This window comes from Oenanthe melanoleuca, chromosome 6 (genome assembly GCF_029582105.1).
Source record: "Oenanthe melanoleuca isolate GR-GAL-2019-014 chromosome 6, OMel1.0, whole genome shotgun sequence".
NCBI classification, from domain to species: domain Eukaryota; kingdom Metazoa; phylum Chordata; class Aves; order Passeriformes; family Muscicapidae; genus Oenanthe; species Oenanthe melanoleuca.
The window spans coordinates 7,322,135-7,338,697 of NC_079340.1; the positions used below are offsets into that span (position 1 = coordinate 7,322,135).

At 43.0% G+C, this 16,563-nt stretch overlaps 1 protein-coding gene across 2 annotated transcripts in view; it reads right to left on the minus strand.

The window, feature by feature from the left end:
• Nucleotides 1–16,308, minus strand: part of BICC1 (BicC family RNA binding protein 1) — an 89,507-nt gene extending 73,199 nt beyond the window's left edge. For both annotated transcript variants that reach the window (XM_056495169.1, XM_056495168.1), the window contains exon 1: nucleotides 15,962–16,308. In XM_056495169.1, the coding sequence (XP_056351144.1) occupies nucleotides 15,962–16,163 (202 nt within the window). In that variant the 5' untranslated portion in view covers nucleotides 16,164–16,308. The remainder of the gene's footprint in view (nucleotides 1–15,961) is intronic.
• Nucleotides 16,309–16,563: the final 255 nt, after the last annotated feature.

Consider the following 16,563-nt stretch of genomic DNA (forward strand, 5'->3'; position numbering starts at 1 on the left):
TTAAGTATTTTACTCAAAACTGCCAACCCAACAATTATTTTCCTGAGAAAGGAAGGAGAGGATAGATGGAGACCCTGAATATGAAAATGCCTGCTCCTGAAGAACAGAAAAGTTAAAAAAGCCATGACAGCCTTTGCTCCTTGCCATCCAGAAAGCTGTGTTTAAAAAAAAAAAAAAGAAATTGTCTACAAAAGATTCCAAACATTCCTCTTCCATTACAATTATATAGATTTCAAGATGTTCCACAGTGAACCACAGCTTTGTGCAGTGCAAAGCAGCCAACAGAAAAAATACATTCTTCCTGCAGTTAAAATGGATTAGCTTTAAAACCAAGCAGAAAGGGAAAAAACTGAGGACTTGCTGCTCTAGTTCCTCTGCTGAATGTTTGGAAAGTTCATGTTTCAGGAGTCTTTAAGCAGAGTAAACAGCAGGAGACTGCACTGGAAGAAGCAGGTTAAACACCAAGTTATATTGGTAGAGTCAGGGATCTTAAATCACAAATACATTGAGGAAGGGTAAAATGAATCCCCATACAGAGAACTGAAGCCATGCTCAGCTCTGCTGTCACCCAGCACACACAAACACCACCAGGGAAAAGGGGCATTTCCAGTCAGAAAAATCCTCCCTACAGTGCAAGCGCCCACTCAGAATAAACTGCATTATGCCTCCTGCAGAAAAATGGCAAACACAGCCCTACCCACACATGATAAGAATTAAGCAAAGCCTCCTACTATTGACTTTATTTAACTGGGTCTTCCTACAGTTGCAATTAATCCCTAAGAATTTTCCAAGTTCCTAAGTTTGCAGAGACCGTGGGTGATTTTTATACCAAGCCTGTTTTGTCAGTTGAAAAAAGTCTATGTACTCAGAGAAATGCAAGCCCAAGATTAAACCACCATCTCCTGATACTGAAATCCAGATGCTCTAAAAAAACAAAATTATAAATACATGCACCTTATTTACTCTAACGAGAATACACACAATCAATAGCACTTAATCTTGAGCTCAAAAATAATGCAGAAATATCAACTGCATATAGAGTTTACTGCATACATGAAATAGTACAAGTATGACCCATCAGATGTGGCTCCAATCTTCACAATTCACACTCTTCTTGAGATAAACATGACAGTATTGTGCTTCCTACTGTGCCAACAATGACTTTATCAATTAAGTTATGCTTCTTCCTACATGCTGTTTTTTTTACCAGTGCTATTTCAACTATTTCAGCTGTTCCTTTAAAAGAGAACTAGGCTATTGTTTGCTTTTTTTGGCACATTACTAAAAACAATGAGGCATTGCATACAATTAGCACTAATTAAGTGGTATGGAGACCAGTAGATTGTTCTGTAAGTACAAGCACCTAAGTTTATAAACTACTCTTGTGGAGGGAAGGGACATTGTAACAGCCAGAAGTTACAGTCAAGAAGATCACTAGACTTGAAAGATTCTGCCTATCTCAATCATGCATAATTAAAAAAAAAAAAAAAAACAAAAAACAAACAACAAACCCCCCCCCAAAAAAACAAACAAACAAACAAAAAAAACAAAAAAACAAAAAAAAGCCAATCCATCTAGAATTAACTGAGGTGAAATCTGGAGGGTGTACTCCATTTCTGGAGTTCACAAGCCATTATTATTAAGGCTGCCAAAAAAAGCAACGTTTCCTGTTTGCATTTTTTTCTTCTGTTTTGATTTTGGTTGAATTCGGGTATTCTGTTACAGCTTAACTGGATTGCACCATAAAATACTTTCCGGCTCTTTAAGTTGCTACCCTGAAACCATGAGACTGCTTGGCTACCACAAACCCACATGGCAAAACCAATCTGCAGAAATTGATACAAATCTTTTCTGTAACTTAATGAAAAATAATCAACAAATTTAAGGTGTAAGAAGAAAATCTTTGCCATAGAAAACACAAAAACTTCTGTTGCCTAAGCTGTCATAGTGAAATGTTAACCAGCTCTCACTGAGCCCACTTGACCATAGATCAGAGAAGTTTCTCCAGAAAAGGAAACTATTCTTCCATTGCTGAAGAAATAGCACCGGGGAGCTGAGACAGCTCAAGCACCAGTTCCCTAGGTGTTCAGTCCACTTCATGCTCTATATTGCAGTAATTAACCAGCTCCTGCCAGAAACATACCAAATCAAAAGTAACTGACCTGGGATCCACTGCGCAGTAACCACCACTTAGAAAAGAACAAGAAAGTTTCATTAGAGCACAACACTAATCCCTTAAAGAGTGACTACTCAGCTGTATGCAACACAACACTCCTAAAGTCTCTATTGTTACCCAGAAGATTGCAAAAGTTCTTTTACATTTGGGACTCTTCTCTTCAGAAGAATGCAAACCCATGCTGACTGACACTTGACCAGCAGCTCCACACCACAGTCCTCCAATTCACATCTTTAACCTGGAAGGCAACATGCACTGTGGCATCTGACTTTGCTTTACTGCAGCAAACAAAATGCACCCAAATACCAAATATCCCAACCATCCTGCCACTGTCTCCATTCCAGTGCAGCAGGCCTGATGAACCGGAGTGGCTGTTTCAAGCTGAAAGAACTCATCCTGGGTAGGTATCTAGACCAAAGCCTACACTCAAATGCAATGTTCACCAATGACCTATACTCTATCTGAAAGGGATGTCAGGAGAGGATGGAAAAAGGCTGTGTCCATCCAGCCCCTGCAGGCTCCCAGCTCTCCCTGCCTGCCCTTGGCCTGCTCTCACTCACACGAAGAGGAGCAGCCCTAAGTCTGGGTGCCAGGTGCAGGAATGCCAAACGTGCCCCAAGTGAACTCGATCCATCACGCTGCTGGGAAGGGGCAGAACGGAGTGGTGAGTGGTTCCTCCTCCTCTCCTCCCATAAAACACTACAAACAGAGAGAGAGCAGAAGAGAGGCTGAACAGAAGCACTGAGCAGTTCCTCTCCCGACAGCGTGTCTGGCTGCCGTGCAACATATGGGGAGATTCTTCCTGTGCACATCCAAAGCTACTGGACTTTAATAATCCTCTTAGTCACGTCTCCCTTTGCCTCTTGGGTCCCGAGATTTCCCACTTTGAAATTTCCTATCCATCTGAAAAACTTGGCTTTGGCGCCCTGCACTAACCCTCTGCTCTGGCTAACCTGCACGGGCAGTTGTGTAAATCTTTCCTTTAGCTCAGCTCTCACTGCTCCCACGCCTCGCTCAGCCCTGCAGTGGCCAGACCCAAGCCACTGCTCCACTTGGAGGATGAACATTCCTTTAACTCACGCAATGCAGAAAGCAGGAGCAGGGAAGAGAGACACCAAAAGCAGCCTCAGGCAGCACAGAGATGCAGCACAAAGCTGACAGCACTTAATTCTTTAACACATTATTAAAACCAGTCTCAAACTCTCTGCTGGCTATTCAAGCCTGAAGGGAAGGCAGTGCCAACAGAAGCTCTGCAGTGATACAGAAGAGACACCCAATGAAAAGATTCCTACAAATATGCAACTGATCTCCTCTAAGGAAAAAAGTGTATTAACATTTTATATTTTAATTGATTTGTATTATATTCTCAAGTCAAAACACCATTAACCTTCGGCTGTCTCCATAAACACAGAAAATGGACTTCCAATGACATATAAACCAATTTAAAAAAACTTCAGTCAGATAAAATTTATCTGCTGTCTAAGTTTGCATCTTTCAGGTGATAAATACCTAAAACTATACTTAAAATCCAGCAGAATAATCTTCTAGCACTCACTTCCCCCAAACATTTACAAGAACACAGAATATAAAGGTTTGTAAATGTTTAAATATATACAAAACTTTGCAATACCCTACTCTTTTTTTTTCCACAGCTTAAACGATTCCTCATGTCTCAAACACCAGAATGACTTTTTATTTCTGCCAAGTCTCTGAACAATCTAAAGATGTCACTGAAGACCACTTAAAGTAAAAAACCTGAGTGCTGCTAAGCAACCCAGAAAACATCATTACATGTTCAATTGTTTAGTGCATTGAAAAATTTCACACATATTGAGAATCCATATATTCTTCACTCTAATGATGGTAATGTCTTCCACACAGACGAAGAAAAGAAAATTCTGCAGAATATGTTCGTATTTCAAAAAGGAATTGCTTATAAAAAACCAAAGATTTGATCAAATTTATTCACTGTTTCTGCACATGGAACAGATTAGAAACAGATTCTCTTATCCACTATTTTATACACACTCCGGAAGCAAATTTACTAAGGAAAAACAGCACTTGTGTTTGTTTAACTAAAAACTAAAGACATACCAGGATTCTTTTCCACTATATAAAACAGTGTTTTAAAAATGTATTCCACATCCAGACTCTTTAAATCAATGCTATTTTAACTGCTCCAGCTGCATATAAACAAAGGCCATCTAATGTAATTTAATATTTCACCACTCTATAGCACTTCTCACCCATGCAAGTGCTTACACATCCAGAAAAAGGAAGACCAAGTCTCATATTCCTTCAATGAAACAAAGGATTTCCATATCCCAGCATGGGTGACATGCAAATGTATCCTTCATTTCAATTACACATAAATACATAAGCATATTTTTTCCATTTAAATAAAAGTATTACACACACAGAGATATGGTTTTAAACACAGGTGATTTAAACCCCTTTCTGTTCAGCACATGGCTCATCTTTCACTTACAACAAAGCTCCTGGTTTAATTACACTGCATCCCAGTTTATACAACACAATTGTACCACAAAGGTCATGGGGAATATCTTCAGAAGACATCAATGTAACTAAACAAAAATGTTTCACTGCATCACTTATAATGCACTTAATATTTATTTTGGAATTATGGATTTCATTTTTTCCATCTCTCAAGATGCTTGGTCTTGAGTTATCAATCTTGCATATTCAACTGCCATAAATTTATTGCAGGCACAGACTGAACAGAACAGAGCCAATCAAAATAGACATAATCAAAGCCCTCCACTCACACAAAGTGATTGGTAATAAGGTAAAAGGCACACTTCAAGGTTAAACCACTAATTTGGAATGGTAACACATTCCACAAACCAAAGTTTGCTTAAAACTTGAAAAAAAAAAATCATCACCTCTATGTAGAATTAAAAAATGTTTTACAAACAAAAAAGGAAGTGGTGAAAAATCTATTTAAAACATTGGACTATCAAAACAATCAAAAAATTTAAAGCTTTCTATAGCAAGGTAGAACAGGAGACAACAAGAGGCAGAAGCTGATGCCAGGAAGTTCCACTTGAACATGAGGAAGAACCTCCTTACTGCACAGTGATCAGGCACTGGGACAGCCTGCCCAGAGAGGGTGTGGAGTCTCCCTCACCAGAGATATTCCAGACCCAGCTGGACACAGTTCTGTGCTCCAGGATGAACAGGGAGGCAGGACCAGATGTCCCCTTCCTCTGTGACTGTGTGAGGTAAGAACAGATACAGGTACATGCTCCAGAAAACAAAAGCAGCACTGCAAAACAACAGGATAAATCATTACTGTTACCAGTTTCTCCCTCCAGTTATCTTTTAACATTGCTTCTTTCAGACCAGATTTACTTGACATAATAGCAATTTTCAGGTATGTTGTACTAGTGACCATTTAGCTCAGCTTGATTATAAAAATGTTGCAAGTTCTCCTTATGAGGAAATCTAGTGTAAGAACCAAGTTTAAACAGATGAAGCCCATGATCTGAGCCGTTCCACAGGCAGCAGAATGGTATTTTGGGTTTGCTCTGCTTGTCATCTCTTCACTATATGGACAATCATTCAAGCTTTTACACATACTTTGTGCCAAGTAAGTGAGAAAACACATAGCTCAATCTTAAGTACATAATTTGAACATGAAGATATACTTCACTTGAATGATCTGGAATGAGGCTTCATTTTTTTCTTGCCTTGGCACTCTTATTTACAGTTTTTTGCTTTCAAAACATCTGTAATATTTTAGCAGCCAGAGCAAAATTCTGCACCATTATAACTCCTACAATTAGAAGTTATTTTTGCAAGATAAAAAGCTGTAGAGAAGGACTGAAAGATGTAAAAAAAAATATCTACCCATAGCTTCAACACGTTGGGCACGCACAGAGGAAAACAAACCAGAAAACCTTTTCTATGAGAGGAAGTGAAAAGAAGTACCTATAAAGCTCCAATATAATAAACATTCCTCAGCATCTACATACTGCAAGCCTAACAATAACCACAATGATTGCTGCTTATTTTTCCTCGAAAACCATTCTTACAGACATGATTCATATCACACAGTTTTAGGGGAAAATGGAACCAAGATTTTGCAAAGCCTCCCAGGCTGGCCTGCAGAAAAGTTTAGTCAATGGAAAATGGATGGTTCATGCCTCACTTGCATCTACATGTTCCCAAAAAGCAAAAAGAATAGAGACTCACTAGTTTCATACATTAATATTTGAGAAAAAGCTTCTCCATGCAAGTTTACCCAGTTTTATACATAAGGAGTATTTTTCACAAGTTTTATTGCAACCTTTACATACCAGGCAAGCCCTGGAATTGCATCAGAATGGGGAATGCAGCTGCCTTGTGACTGGCACCAGCAACACTGACCAGTTCCTACCTCTGGGAAAAGGCTTAGCAGTTCAAATCAGATGGGGCAAAGAAAAGCAATTTTTTCAAAGTCTCAAAGCAGCAACCCAGAGAATATTCCTTCCAGTCCATTAAAACTTCTACCAGGCTGCATTTGAGCCCTTCTAGAAATGGTAACAGCTAAAACATTTAGCAGCATACAGAGCTATCACTTATCAATGGATAACTTCATCCTCAAAACATCTTCAGATGGCAGATTGTGTGGGTGTCCTGGCAAGCATCCCCTCAAGCGACCAGTGCACCCCAGAAGTTCACAGCCCCTAAAGGAACGGGCCAAAACATCATCTTTAAAGTTCTAGGACATGTGAACCTGGGACATAAAAAAAAAAAAAAAATCTAAGTAATAAAAAAGGAGCTTTACTCCACAGCATTCATAAACTGTTGATCTCAAGATGCCAAATTCAAGACACAGATGCTGGAAGCTGGCCATGTGGGAGGTAGTCAGACTGACTGGAAATCTCATGCCTTTCAAATGCATCATCTATTATTGTCTTTCTCACCAAAAGTGATACATTTATAAAGATATTTTTAAAAAATCCTTCACCCAGAAGCCTAAAGAACAAGTTACCACCTGTTTGTTCTCACATGTACAAGGAAGACACTTCCAGGAAGGATAAATTGAGCAACTTGTCCTTCTGTGGTTTACACAATGGAATCCAAGCAATAGAGATAACAGGACCAGGCTCCAATCCCAGCTGCACTCCCAATTCCTGTTTTCACAGCTTGCTCACATACCATCAGCACCAACACAAAGCTGAGGAGGATGCAGTGTGATCCAGAGCACAGTGTCCTTGAACTACACCACTGGAACCAGCAAAGCCACTGCAGCCCACAGGCACCTCCCACTGCTTGGCCACTGGGCATCAGTTCGATTAGATTATCCCATCCCATCCCATGCCAGGGAGCCAACCCTGATAAAGCCTCAGCAAAACCTCCAGCAGGTGAGAGGCACACAGAGCTGACCACACCTGCATCCTTGTGGGACTATCATTTCAAAAGCTGTCTGAAGGCAAGAGAGCAGCAGCACTCACTCTGCCATAGCAGATCCATGTCCCAGCTCACCCAGCCAGGCTGCAGGGACCCTCCCATGGGCCAGGGCATCCCAACACCACAACCTGCAGCAGACACATCCCCCAGCACCCTTGTGTGAGTGAGAACCAAGACCTGCCCTGGCAGCAGCTGCCTGACCCAGCCATCATCTTGCCTTCCTGGGGGCTGCAGGGATCTTCCTGGGGGCCAGCATACCAAATCCTACCAGGACTGCTAAAGGTGGGGTGTACAGACCAGTTTTCCAGGCAGATGTTTTTCAATGCCCTGGGGAAAGCAAACTGACCCCTAACTCAATCACAATTTTATCAACCCTTGAGAATACTTCAGGATACAAACTGCTATTTTTAATACTGGTATCTGATCAAGGATTTACCTAAAAATGTATTTTTAGTCATCCTCAATACCTAACATTAATAAACACTGTGCTTTAATATTACAGTCCAATCTCAGATTTAGTATTTTAACTCAACAATTGAAACTGTAGTTAAGAATCCTTTGATTTCTTTGCTGTCCAAAAGAGATAGCAATGACCTCACTTCAACACTGAACACTGCAAAAACTGGAAAGTCTCCAGGTTTTATGGATTATTTCCTTTTCAGAAAAAGAGGAAAAGTCATAAAATGACATTTTTTTTCTGCTTGTCCTGTCATTAGGCACAACAGACAAGTCTCTGGCTCCATCTGCTTATATCCTCTGACACACACAATTCATACAGTGCTCCCTGTCCTTCTCAAGATTAAAGCTAAACAATGCCAGATGTCTCAGCCCCTCCTCCTGTGTCAGCTCTCCAGTCCCTCTCCAGTGTTGTGGCCTTTGCTGGATTTGTTCCACAATGCTCATGTCTCTTTGCCACTGGGGAAACCAGGGCTGGACCCAGCCCTCCTGGCATGTCTCACCAGGGCTGCACAGCATGCCAGGCCCCAACCTGGGACAGTTTTCTCCCCTGGTGCAGCACTTCATGCTCACTTTTGCTCAACTTCATGAGATTCCTTTGGGCCATTTTTTCAGCTTGCCAGGGTCCCTCTGAATGGTTGCCCTCCATCTTCACATTCATGATTAATTTTTCCTTGCAAGCAAGGCAAAACCCCAGCAAACCATTACCTGCTGTCACAAAAGCATTCCAGAAACCTCCTACATGGCTTGTGTCCTGCCAGGCTCCTGCTCCAACAGGGAACAGAGAAGGTTAAACTCTTCCATAGGGATCAACTGCAAACAGGAGCCTCCCTCCAGCTGTTTGAAGGCCTCATCTGCTGCTTCTTTCCAATCAGATGGCCTGCAGCAGCCACCTGTAAAACCAGCCAGCACTCCTGCCCCTGCACTCTCAAATGGCTGGTGGTGTGCTCCAGGGCAGAGCTCCCTGCAATCCTGCCACATCCCCACAGAAAAGGACAACACCTCCTCCTCAGCATCCCACTCTGTGCACCCTAAAGACCGTGGCACTGAAGGATTCCAGTACCCAGAGGTATGCCATGACACCTCTCCTGCCTCAGGGAAATCCCAGCCCTCAGTTTCACTGGTCTGCTACCCATGCACTACCATCAGGCACTTCAGGGATGTACCCACACATATGGGTTTCCCAGCAAAGGAACAGTCCTGCAGGCACATGCTATGGAGTGCCTTCCCAATTTCTGTGTCCTGGTGTCTACTTCAGTAGAGCTGCACAGCAGGAGAACAGCTAGGACAGAACAGTGCTGCTACATGCCCATGAAATCTGGCCTGCAGCAGAAAAATTTAAACAAATTATGCTACTAGGCAAGTGACTTATTCAAACACTCACTGTTCACAGTTATGTATTGTTTTCAATCCCCTATCACACCAATCTTTTTCTGCAGAGACATCAAGGGTTTTTCCACCCAATACCCAAAAACTGCTTTCACACATGAGAGAACTCATTGATTACTCAGATTCCTCAGACTGTATTATCTAGTGAGATAACACTCACTCAGGAGCATTCCTTCTAAACATCAATAAAACTTGAACATGAAACTATTTATTCCAGTAAAGAGGCTATCACTGCAGACATCTTTACATAAATCAGCTATAAAAGCCACCGAAACATGAAGAGTTCCTTTGCCTCATGCAATACACTCGTACTGGTCTGAGCCAGAGACAAGAAACAAAAACAAATGCTGAAAAAAAGCTGAGGCTATGCTCAAAGAATGGTTTGAATTGCTTAAGTCAAAATTATTTTAGAAACTAACACTGATTAATAGGTAGCATCTTAAGGAAGAAACCCTTAAATCAAGTGCTCATTCCTTCAGATAGCTTATTAGGTGTGTGTATTTTCTGTAGCTGAACTCAACTCATAGTTATTCTAGTTTTTAAGCTCAAAGTTCATGAAAGTCACCACAGAATCTTCACAGCAAAAGGTCACTACTGTAAAAATGTTTTAAAAAGCTATTAGTTCTTCGACACACAGGTTTGAAATTAAAGAAAACTAGCATGTTTCATTGTTTGAGAGGCATAAAGCCAAGAGCCTGAAATGAGTACTCAAAATAGGACATATTTTCCAGTGGAGGTAAAGATTACAATATAACCAACAGGAATGTGCAAGCCAGCAATACTTAACTCAGCAGCTCATGCCAAACCATGATGGCCCGTTGTACTACTTGAACACTGAAACTTGAGAAAGTGGCATTATTACAATTGTTAATAGTGGAATGCAAGAACTACAAGTCACACAAATTCATTTAATGTATTTATTTTTTGTAGAAATAGACTATTCAGCACTTTGGGGATTTGAAAACCTGACAAAGAACTTGAATTCTTTTTTCCTGCTACATATAAGCTAAGAACCAAATGTAAATGCTATTAGGAAGGTTCCAATTTCCCCACAACTATGTCCTTGTATAGGTTATGCTGACACATTACAAGGAAGAAAATATAATAAAAACCACCAACAGAAATCTCACAATTTAGTAGAAAAATCCCACATTTTCCTCCTCTAGGAAAAGCAACTGTGGTTAGGATCTACTAGAATAAAGCACAAGATATTTCAGTACGTATCTGGTCATAGATGAGACAGTTCAGAACCCTTGGAGCTCCAAGAGGGACATGGGAACTGTAAACAGGAGTATAAATCACCAGCACTCTGAGTATTTTTAACTTCAGCTGCAAGCAAGGAACACTAATTACTCGAAAGACCACAGTACACTTAGTTTTATTGTACAGATTTCTGCCACCATCACAAACACACAAAAGAATCCAGAATATCAGTAATTCCACTTAAACATAAAACTCCAAAATAAATTTATCATGAAACTTGCCCTCCCTGCACAGACACCATCACAGGAACATTACAATTGTCTGCTAAGCAGCCAGCTTGCTCAAAATTCGTATCTTCAGTGTCCGGCTTCTAATAAAACCATTGTTTGTAGCACTCAGCAGAAGCCTGGGTTTCTTAGAATATCTGCCTTCTTTAGAACATTCCAATAAATGCTTTTCTTCCCCCCACCCCCCACTTCCCCTAACTTTGCCTGCCACACATATCGATTTATGGATGAAATAAACCAGTGCAGAAGACTATGAAAAGTACTGAAGTAAACTTTCCAACAGTTATGCATTAAGTAGGGAAAATATACTTGTTTAAACACAAGTTTCACCTGATGGATCAGCAAACAAAAGCTGCTTATCAACCAGGCATCAGAGAGAGGCATTGCATAAGTACAATCAAGATCTGACAATGGTCTCAGGGTGACCTTTAAGCAAAGGAATTAACAATTGATTTACAGTAAGTTTCTCCTGGATTAAACTGTACAAAAATTTATCTAAGTATTCATGTCACCTTCCCCTAAGAAAAATAGGGCTTGTTTTGGTGGTCAAAGAGCACCAAAACAGAGGGATTAGGATGGGGGAAAGCTCATTCAATACTGCAATGGCAGGACAGTTTCACAAAGGCACTTCAGTGAGCTGCTTGCACTGACTGCTCATACTGAATTTGTTACAGCACTTGTGTCCTTACTGCCTGGAAAGCAATCAGTGATCCACTATTATTTTGAGAAATCAAGTCTACACTACATAAACTCAGATTGACACGATTCCTATAATTCTGGCCTACTCCAGCTGACCTGTGGCATAATCAACATAGCCAGTATCAAACCTATTTTCCAAGGTGCCCACCTGGTAGCAACACAGCCTGCTCTGTAAGATGAGCTCGAGAGCAAATTGGGTGCTTGTGCTGCTAAGTGCCCTTCAGAGTTTCCTGGGTATGCATGTCTGTGCTTCATGTGTTTCCTTATCAATAAACAGTCAGGTATATGCTGAATTACCTCATAAGGGAAAAAAAACCCAACAAAGCCAATAAAAACACAGAACAAAAAACCCACCACCCATAAAGCTTTAGATCCTTAATTAAAATTCCCCTTCAAAACTCCTCAAAATGAAAGATGATGCATAAAAAAAATACAAAACAGAGTAACGAAAAACAATTTTAATGAGCACAGTTTTGTTCTTTAATTAAAGAGCCATATATAATATAGGCCCAAACACCATGGCTAGATTTAGACTCTTATTAAAATCAGAATGGATTTGGTTTTTTTAGCAAACTACTATCGTCTGATGGTGCATTACAAAGTCACAAAGTATTTAACCATGACTGCTTAAACCACACATATAAAAAAAAAACCTCTAGATCTGCTAAAGAACATGACAAAGAAAAAGGATTATTTAAAATTCAAGACTGCCACAACATTTTGTAACCAAGAATGAGACACACCACACAAGCAAAAAAAAACAAAAAAAAAAAAGGTGTTGCTTTCTTTGGTTTGGGTTTTTTTTTAATGTTCATGGCCAACTTGTCTAAGCACCCTGATTGCTGCAACATCAGCTGATAGATTGTACTTTTTGGACAGTTTTCCCAAGTTTACTGTTCTGCACCTTTGAGATAGTACTCAGCTCCTACAGCAACAGGCACTCAAAAATGCACTAAATAAATCATCCCACAATATGAAGTCACCTGAGCATTTACTAGAATTTGTGCAGAGCAGCTGCAACTAATTGGGCTACTAAAAAATAGCATCTTCTGCCACTGCTGAAAAGAACAGCTGATCTGTTTAACTCATATTGGCCTCCTAGGAAAAAAAAAATTCTAGAAGTATCTGTTCACCAACAAACTGAGGAAGACATGAGGCATAAGAGAGCTTACACCCCACTGTAAAGACTGAGATTTGTTTATGGGACACGATTCCAGTCATCTACGTGTAAGTAATAAAACAGTCCTACAAAGAAGATGGACATGGCTCTTATTTGCAAGGGGTTTACCACAGCTTTTGCAATTTCTGATATTCCAAACATAACCACTCAGGAAATACCAATACAATTATTTTAAAATGGGGGGAGGAAAAAAAGGTAGCAGAAGCATCCTCAAATCTATCAAAATTTTCTGACACCTCAAGTCAGTTTTGATTTCTGCTTCAGATACAACTCGTAGCAACTACCTGCACCTCCTCTTTTTCAAAAGAAAGATACTGAGTCCTTGCTACAGCACTTACTGCAGTTACTCAGTATCTGACAGGGAGGTGCCCCATGAGCTGCAGAGTCTGCTGTTCCCAGGTGAGCCTTGCTGGGATCAGCCCTGGCCCTCAGGAAACTCATCACAAACTATCAACGGTGGGAAAGATGAAAATAACCACAGCAGCAACACATATACAACTCAGCAATACAAAAAGCAGCAGAAGCACTGAGTTGAACACAGAGCTGCTACATATTCTTTCTCCCAGATAGTTTTTTTGACATTTCACGATTAGTACAGTAAACAACAGATGTTGATGAGGGAAAAAAAAAAAACACACCAAGACACCCCCAAGCAAGAATGAGAACATTTCCTGATAAGTTCCTTCAACAGATGCTCTTTCAAACTTGGCTTTAAAGACAACTGAACTAAAGAATATGATAAATTTTCACTCTTCCAAAATATAATAAAGGTATGGTGATCACTAGAAAATGTTCTAAGTTTTTTAATAATTTAAAAAATAACTTTCCCAAATGTAAACAAGCTATCTAGTAGCTGGTAAAAGCAAAAGAGGAGTCTTTAAGCATTTAATATGAACAAAAAGCTGCATTTACACCAGCCTGAATTAAAAAAAAAAAAGTGCAAAAACTGACTAACTTTTGGAAATAAGAAATCTGCTCATCATCACTTGAAGAGATGTTTCTCTTCCACAATGCAACTTCTGCATATTTTAAGAACTTCCAGTGAAGGATTTTGTATTAGAAACACAACCCTACAAATAATCTAACAGAAGTTTGTCCCTGGAGATGGCTCACACTGTTTCTTTTCCATTGTGCCTTTCCTACTAGGGAAAGTCAAAGCCTCCATTCCCAAAAGACGAGCACAAACAAAAGATGGGGAGAGTGGGAGAAGATAAAAAATAAAATCAAGTTTAGCTTGTAATCAGCAGCATAACTGAATTTCTGGGTACCAGTTAAAGATCTGGCTCCATGATGCTTTCCCTGACAGAGCTGCTTGGTGATTGAGGTTCTTGTTAGTGAAGACATGAGACAAATACCTGCAATGCACACAGAGGAAACTGAGAGGACACTGAAGAAGGCAACAATATTTAACCAACAGTTCAGTTTTCTCATTTCTTGTTCCTTCATATGCACTTTTTCATTAACAGTAAGCCAGACAGTTGAGATTTTCACATAAAGCCACTTATTTCCAAGTACAACATAAGCTTTCCACCACAACAAGGATAACTATGTGATAGAAACCCTCCTCCATCACCTGAAGGTGTATTCTAGACAGAGCATACAGCAAAGCATACTACTTTATTCTTCTTACAAAGGTAAGAAATAAAATTTGAAAAAAGGAGCAAAGAAAATCTTACATTTTGACACTGGCTACTACTGGGTCATGCAACCTATACAGTATTTGTTTTCTGCTTGGGAGCTTTGTCTACCCCTTCATGCTTACTACCTCAGGCAGTAGAAGAAGGGACTGTGTGAGGGATAACAGAAATTTATTTGGCTATTAGAGGAAAAAGTTAAGGCAACCTTAATCTTCTTACAGAACTTCTGACGAGCACATCTTTATAAATAGTTGTTGCTGCTCTGTTTCTCAAAATTCCTTTCTCTTTACTGCATTACATAATGAGATTTTTCTACTAGCACTGAAGTATTAACTGATTAAAGATTAACTCACCCCCAGGAGAGAGCATCTCAATTTAAAAAATTCCAATCATTGTAGTCAGCAAGTCAAACCGCAGCTCTTCAGTGACCAACCCAACTCACCAGCTCCTGCTTCCCTGTTTGCTCCCACAGCCTCCCTTCCACCCCTGCAAGGAGGAAGGCAGGTGTCCTGACAGGGATGCTCATGCAGGGAGCACCTAAAGTTTCCAGTGAGTGACTGAAATGCCTTCCTTGTGACACGCCAGGTGAAACATTTGTCAAAGGTTTGTTTGTTCTGAAAACGTACACAATTACGTGAGTTACCATGCTAGTGTAACATTAAATATTTACAAAACAGTAGTTCCAAAGGAAAAAGCGCCCTCTTGAAACACCACCGTCTCCTCTTGTTCATCCAGACACACCCTGAGATGTGACACTGTAAGGCCTGAAACCCACCTCGGTTCTCACGGGCTCCTCAGAGCAGACAGCCGGGAACACCCCGGGAATTACCGCGCTCACAGCATCCTCAGCCGCTTCAAACCTCATGTGCTCTTCAGCAACAAAGTCAGCAATTACTACTCCTGTTTTTCAAAAACTGGCTACGTAACTTCCACTGAGAGTAGATAATTCAAAACATACTGGGATAAAATATGTAGCCTCAAGGAAAGAAAAAAAAAAAACTTCAAAAAGCCCCAGAGAGCGGAGCCAAGGGCCGAGCCGGTTGCAGGGCAGCGGCGGCCGCTGTCAGCTCTGCGGAGCGTCCCCGCTCCTGCGGCCGGGACGCCCGGCTCCAGCGGCTCGCTGCCCGCCGGCCGGTTCCTCGAAAGCCCCGATCCCGCACCGCCCTGCCCCAGCGGGATGTCACGTTTCCACAGACAGAGCTCTGAGGGACGGGGACCCTGCGAGCCCCGAGGGCGCCGGGCCGGCCCCCACAGCATCTGGGCGGCCCCCCGGCTACGGGCCCGGGGCACAGGGAGAGCGGGAGCAGCCCCGGCCTGAGGGGCCACGGCAGCGCCGGGAGCCGGGACCGGCCCGCGGGGCTCCCGCCGACCCAGCGCCCGGGGAAGGCGCTGACAGCTCGGGGCGCCCGTTCCGGCGGGACGGGGCAGCCGGGACACGGCACGGCGGGGGCCGGGCCCCTCTCGTCCCTCCCGGCCGCCGCCCCGCGCCCCCCGGCACCGCCGCCGCTCCCGCCCTCACCTTGGAGCATGGCCTCCAGTTTCTTCCTGTCCACCCGGAATCGCTCCTCGCCCCACTCGGGGCTATGCAGGGGCCGCGGCGGCCCGGCCGAGTCCTCCTCGGAGCCGGGCGCGGGCGAGTCGGCGCTGCGCTCGCTGTTGGAGCCCGGGTCGGAGAGCGGCTGGGGCAGGTACCCGCTCAGCGGGTCGCGCTGCGCCGCCATGGCGCTGCCCGCCGGCCGCCGCCCCGGGCCCCACTCGGCCGCCTCGCCGCGGGACGCTATCTGCCCCCACAGCCGCCCGGCCGGCGCATCCCAGCCGCCGCCGCACCGAGCCCCGGCGCCGCCCGCCTCTGCCCGCGGCTCCCCGCCGAGTGAGCGCGGCCCCGGCCCGCCGGCGTCCGCGGCTCGGCGGCGCCCCCAGCCCGCCCGCAGCCCGCACAGCATCCCCACCTCCATTGGGCCGCCGCCCGCCGGGGAGGGGCCGGGGATATCCCCGGCGGGAGGGGGCAGCGCCGCGGCCCCGGCGGAGGGCGGGGAGGGCAGGGAGGGGAGGGGAGATGCCGCCGCCCCCAGCGGCACCGCCCCCGCCTCCGGGCGCTGGGCCGGGGTCTCTGCCGGCCGG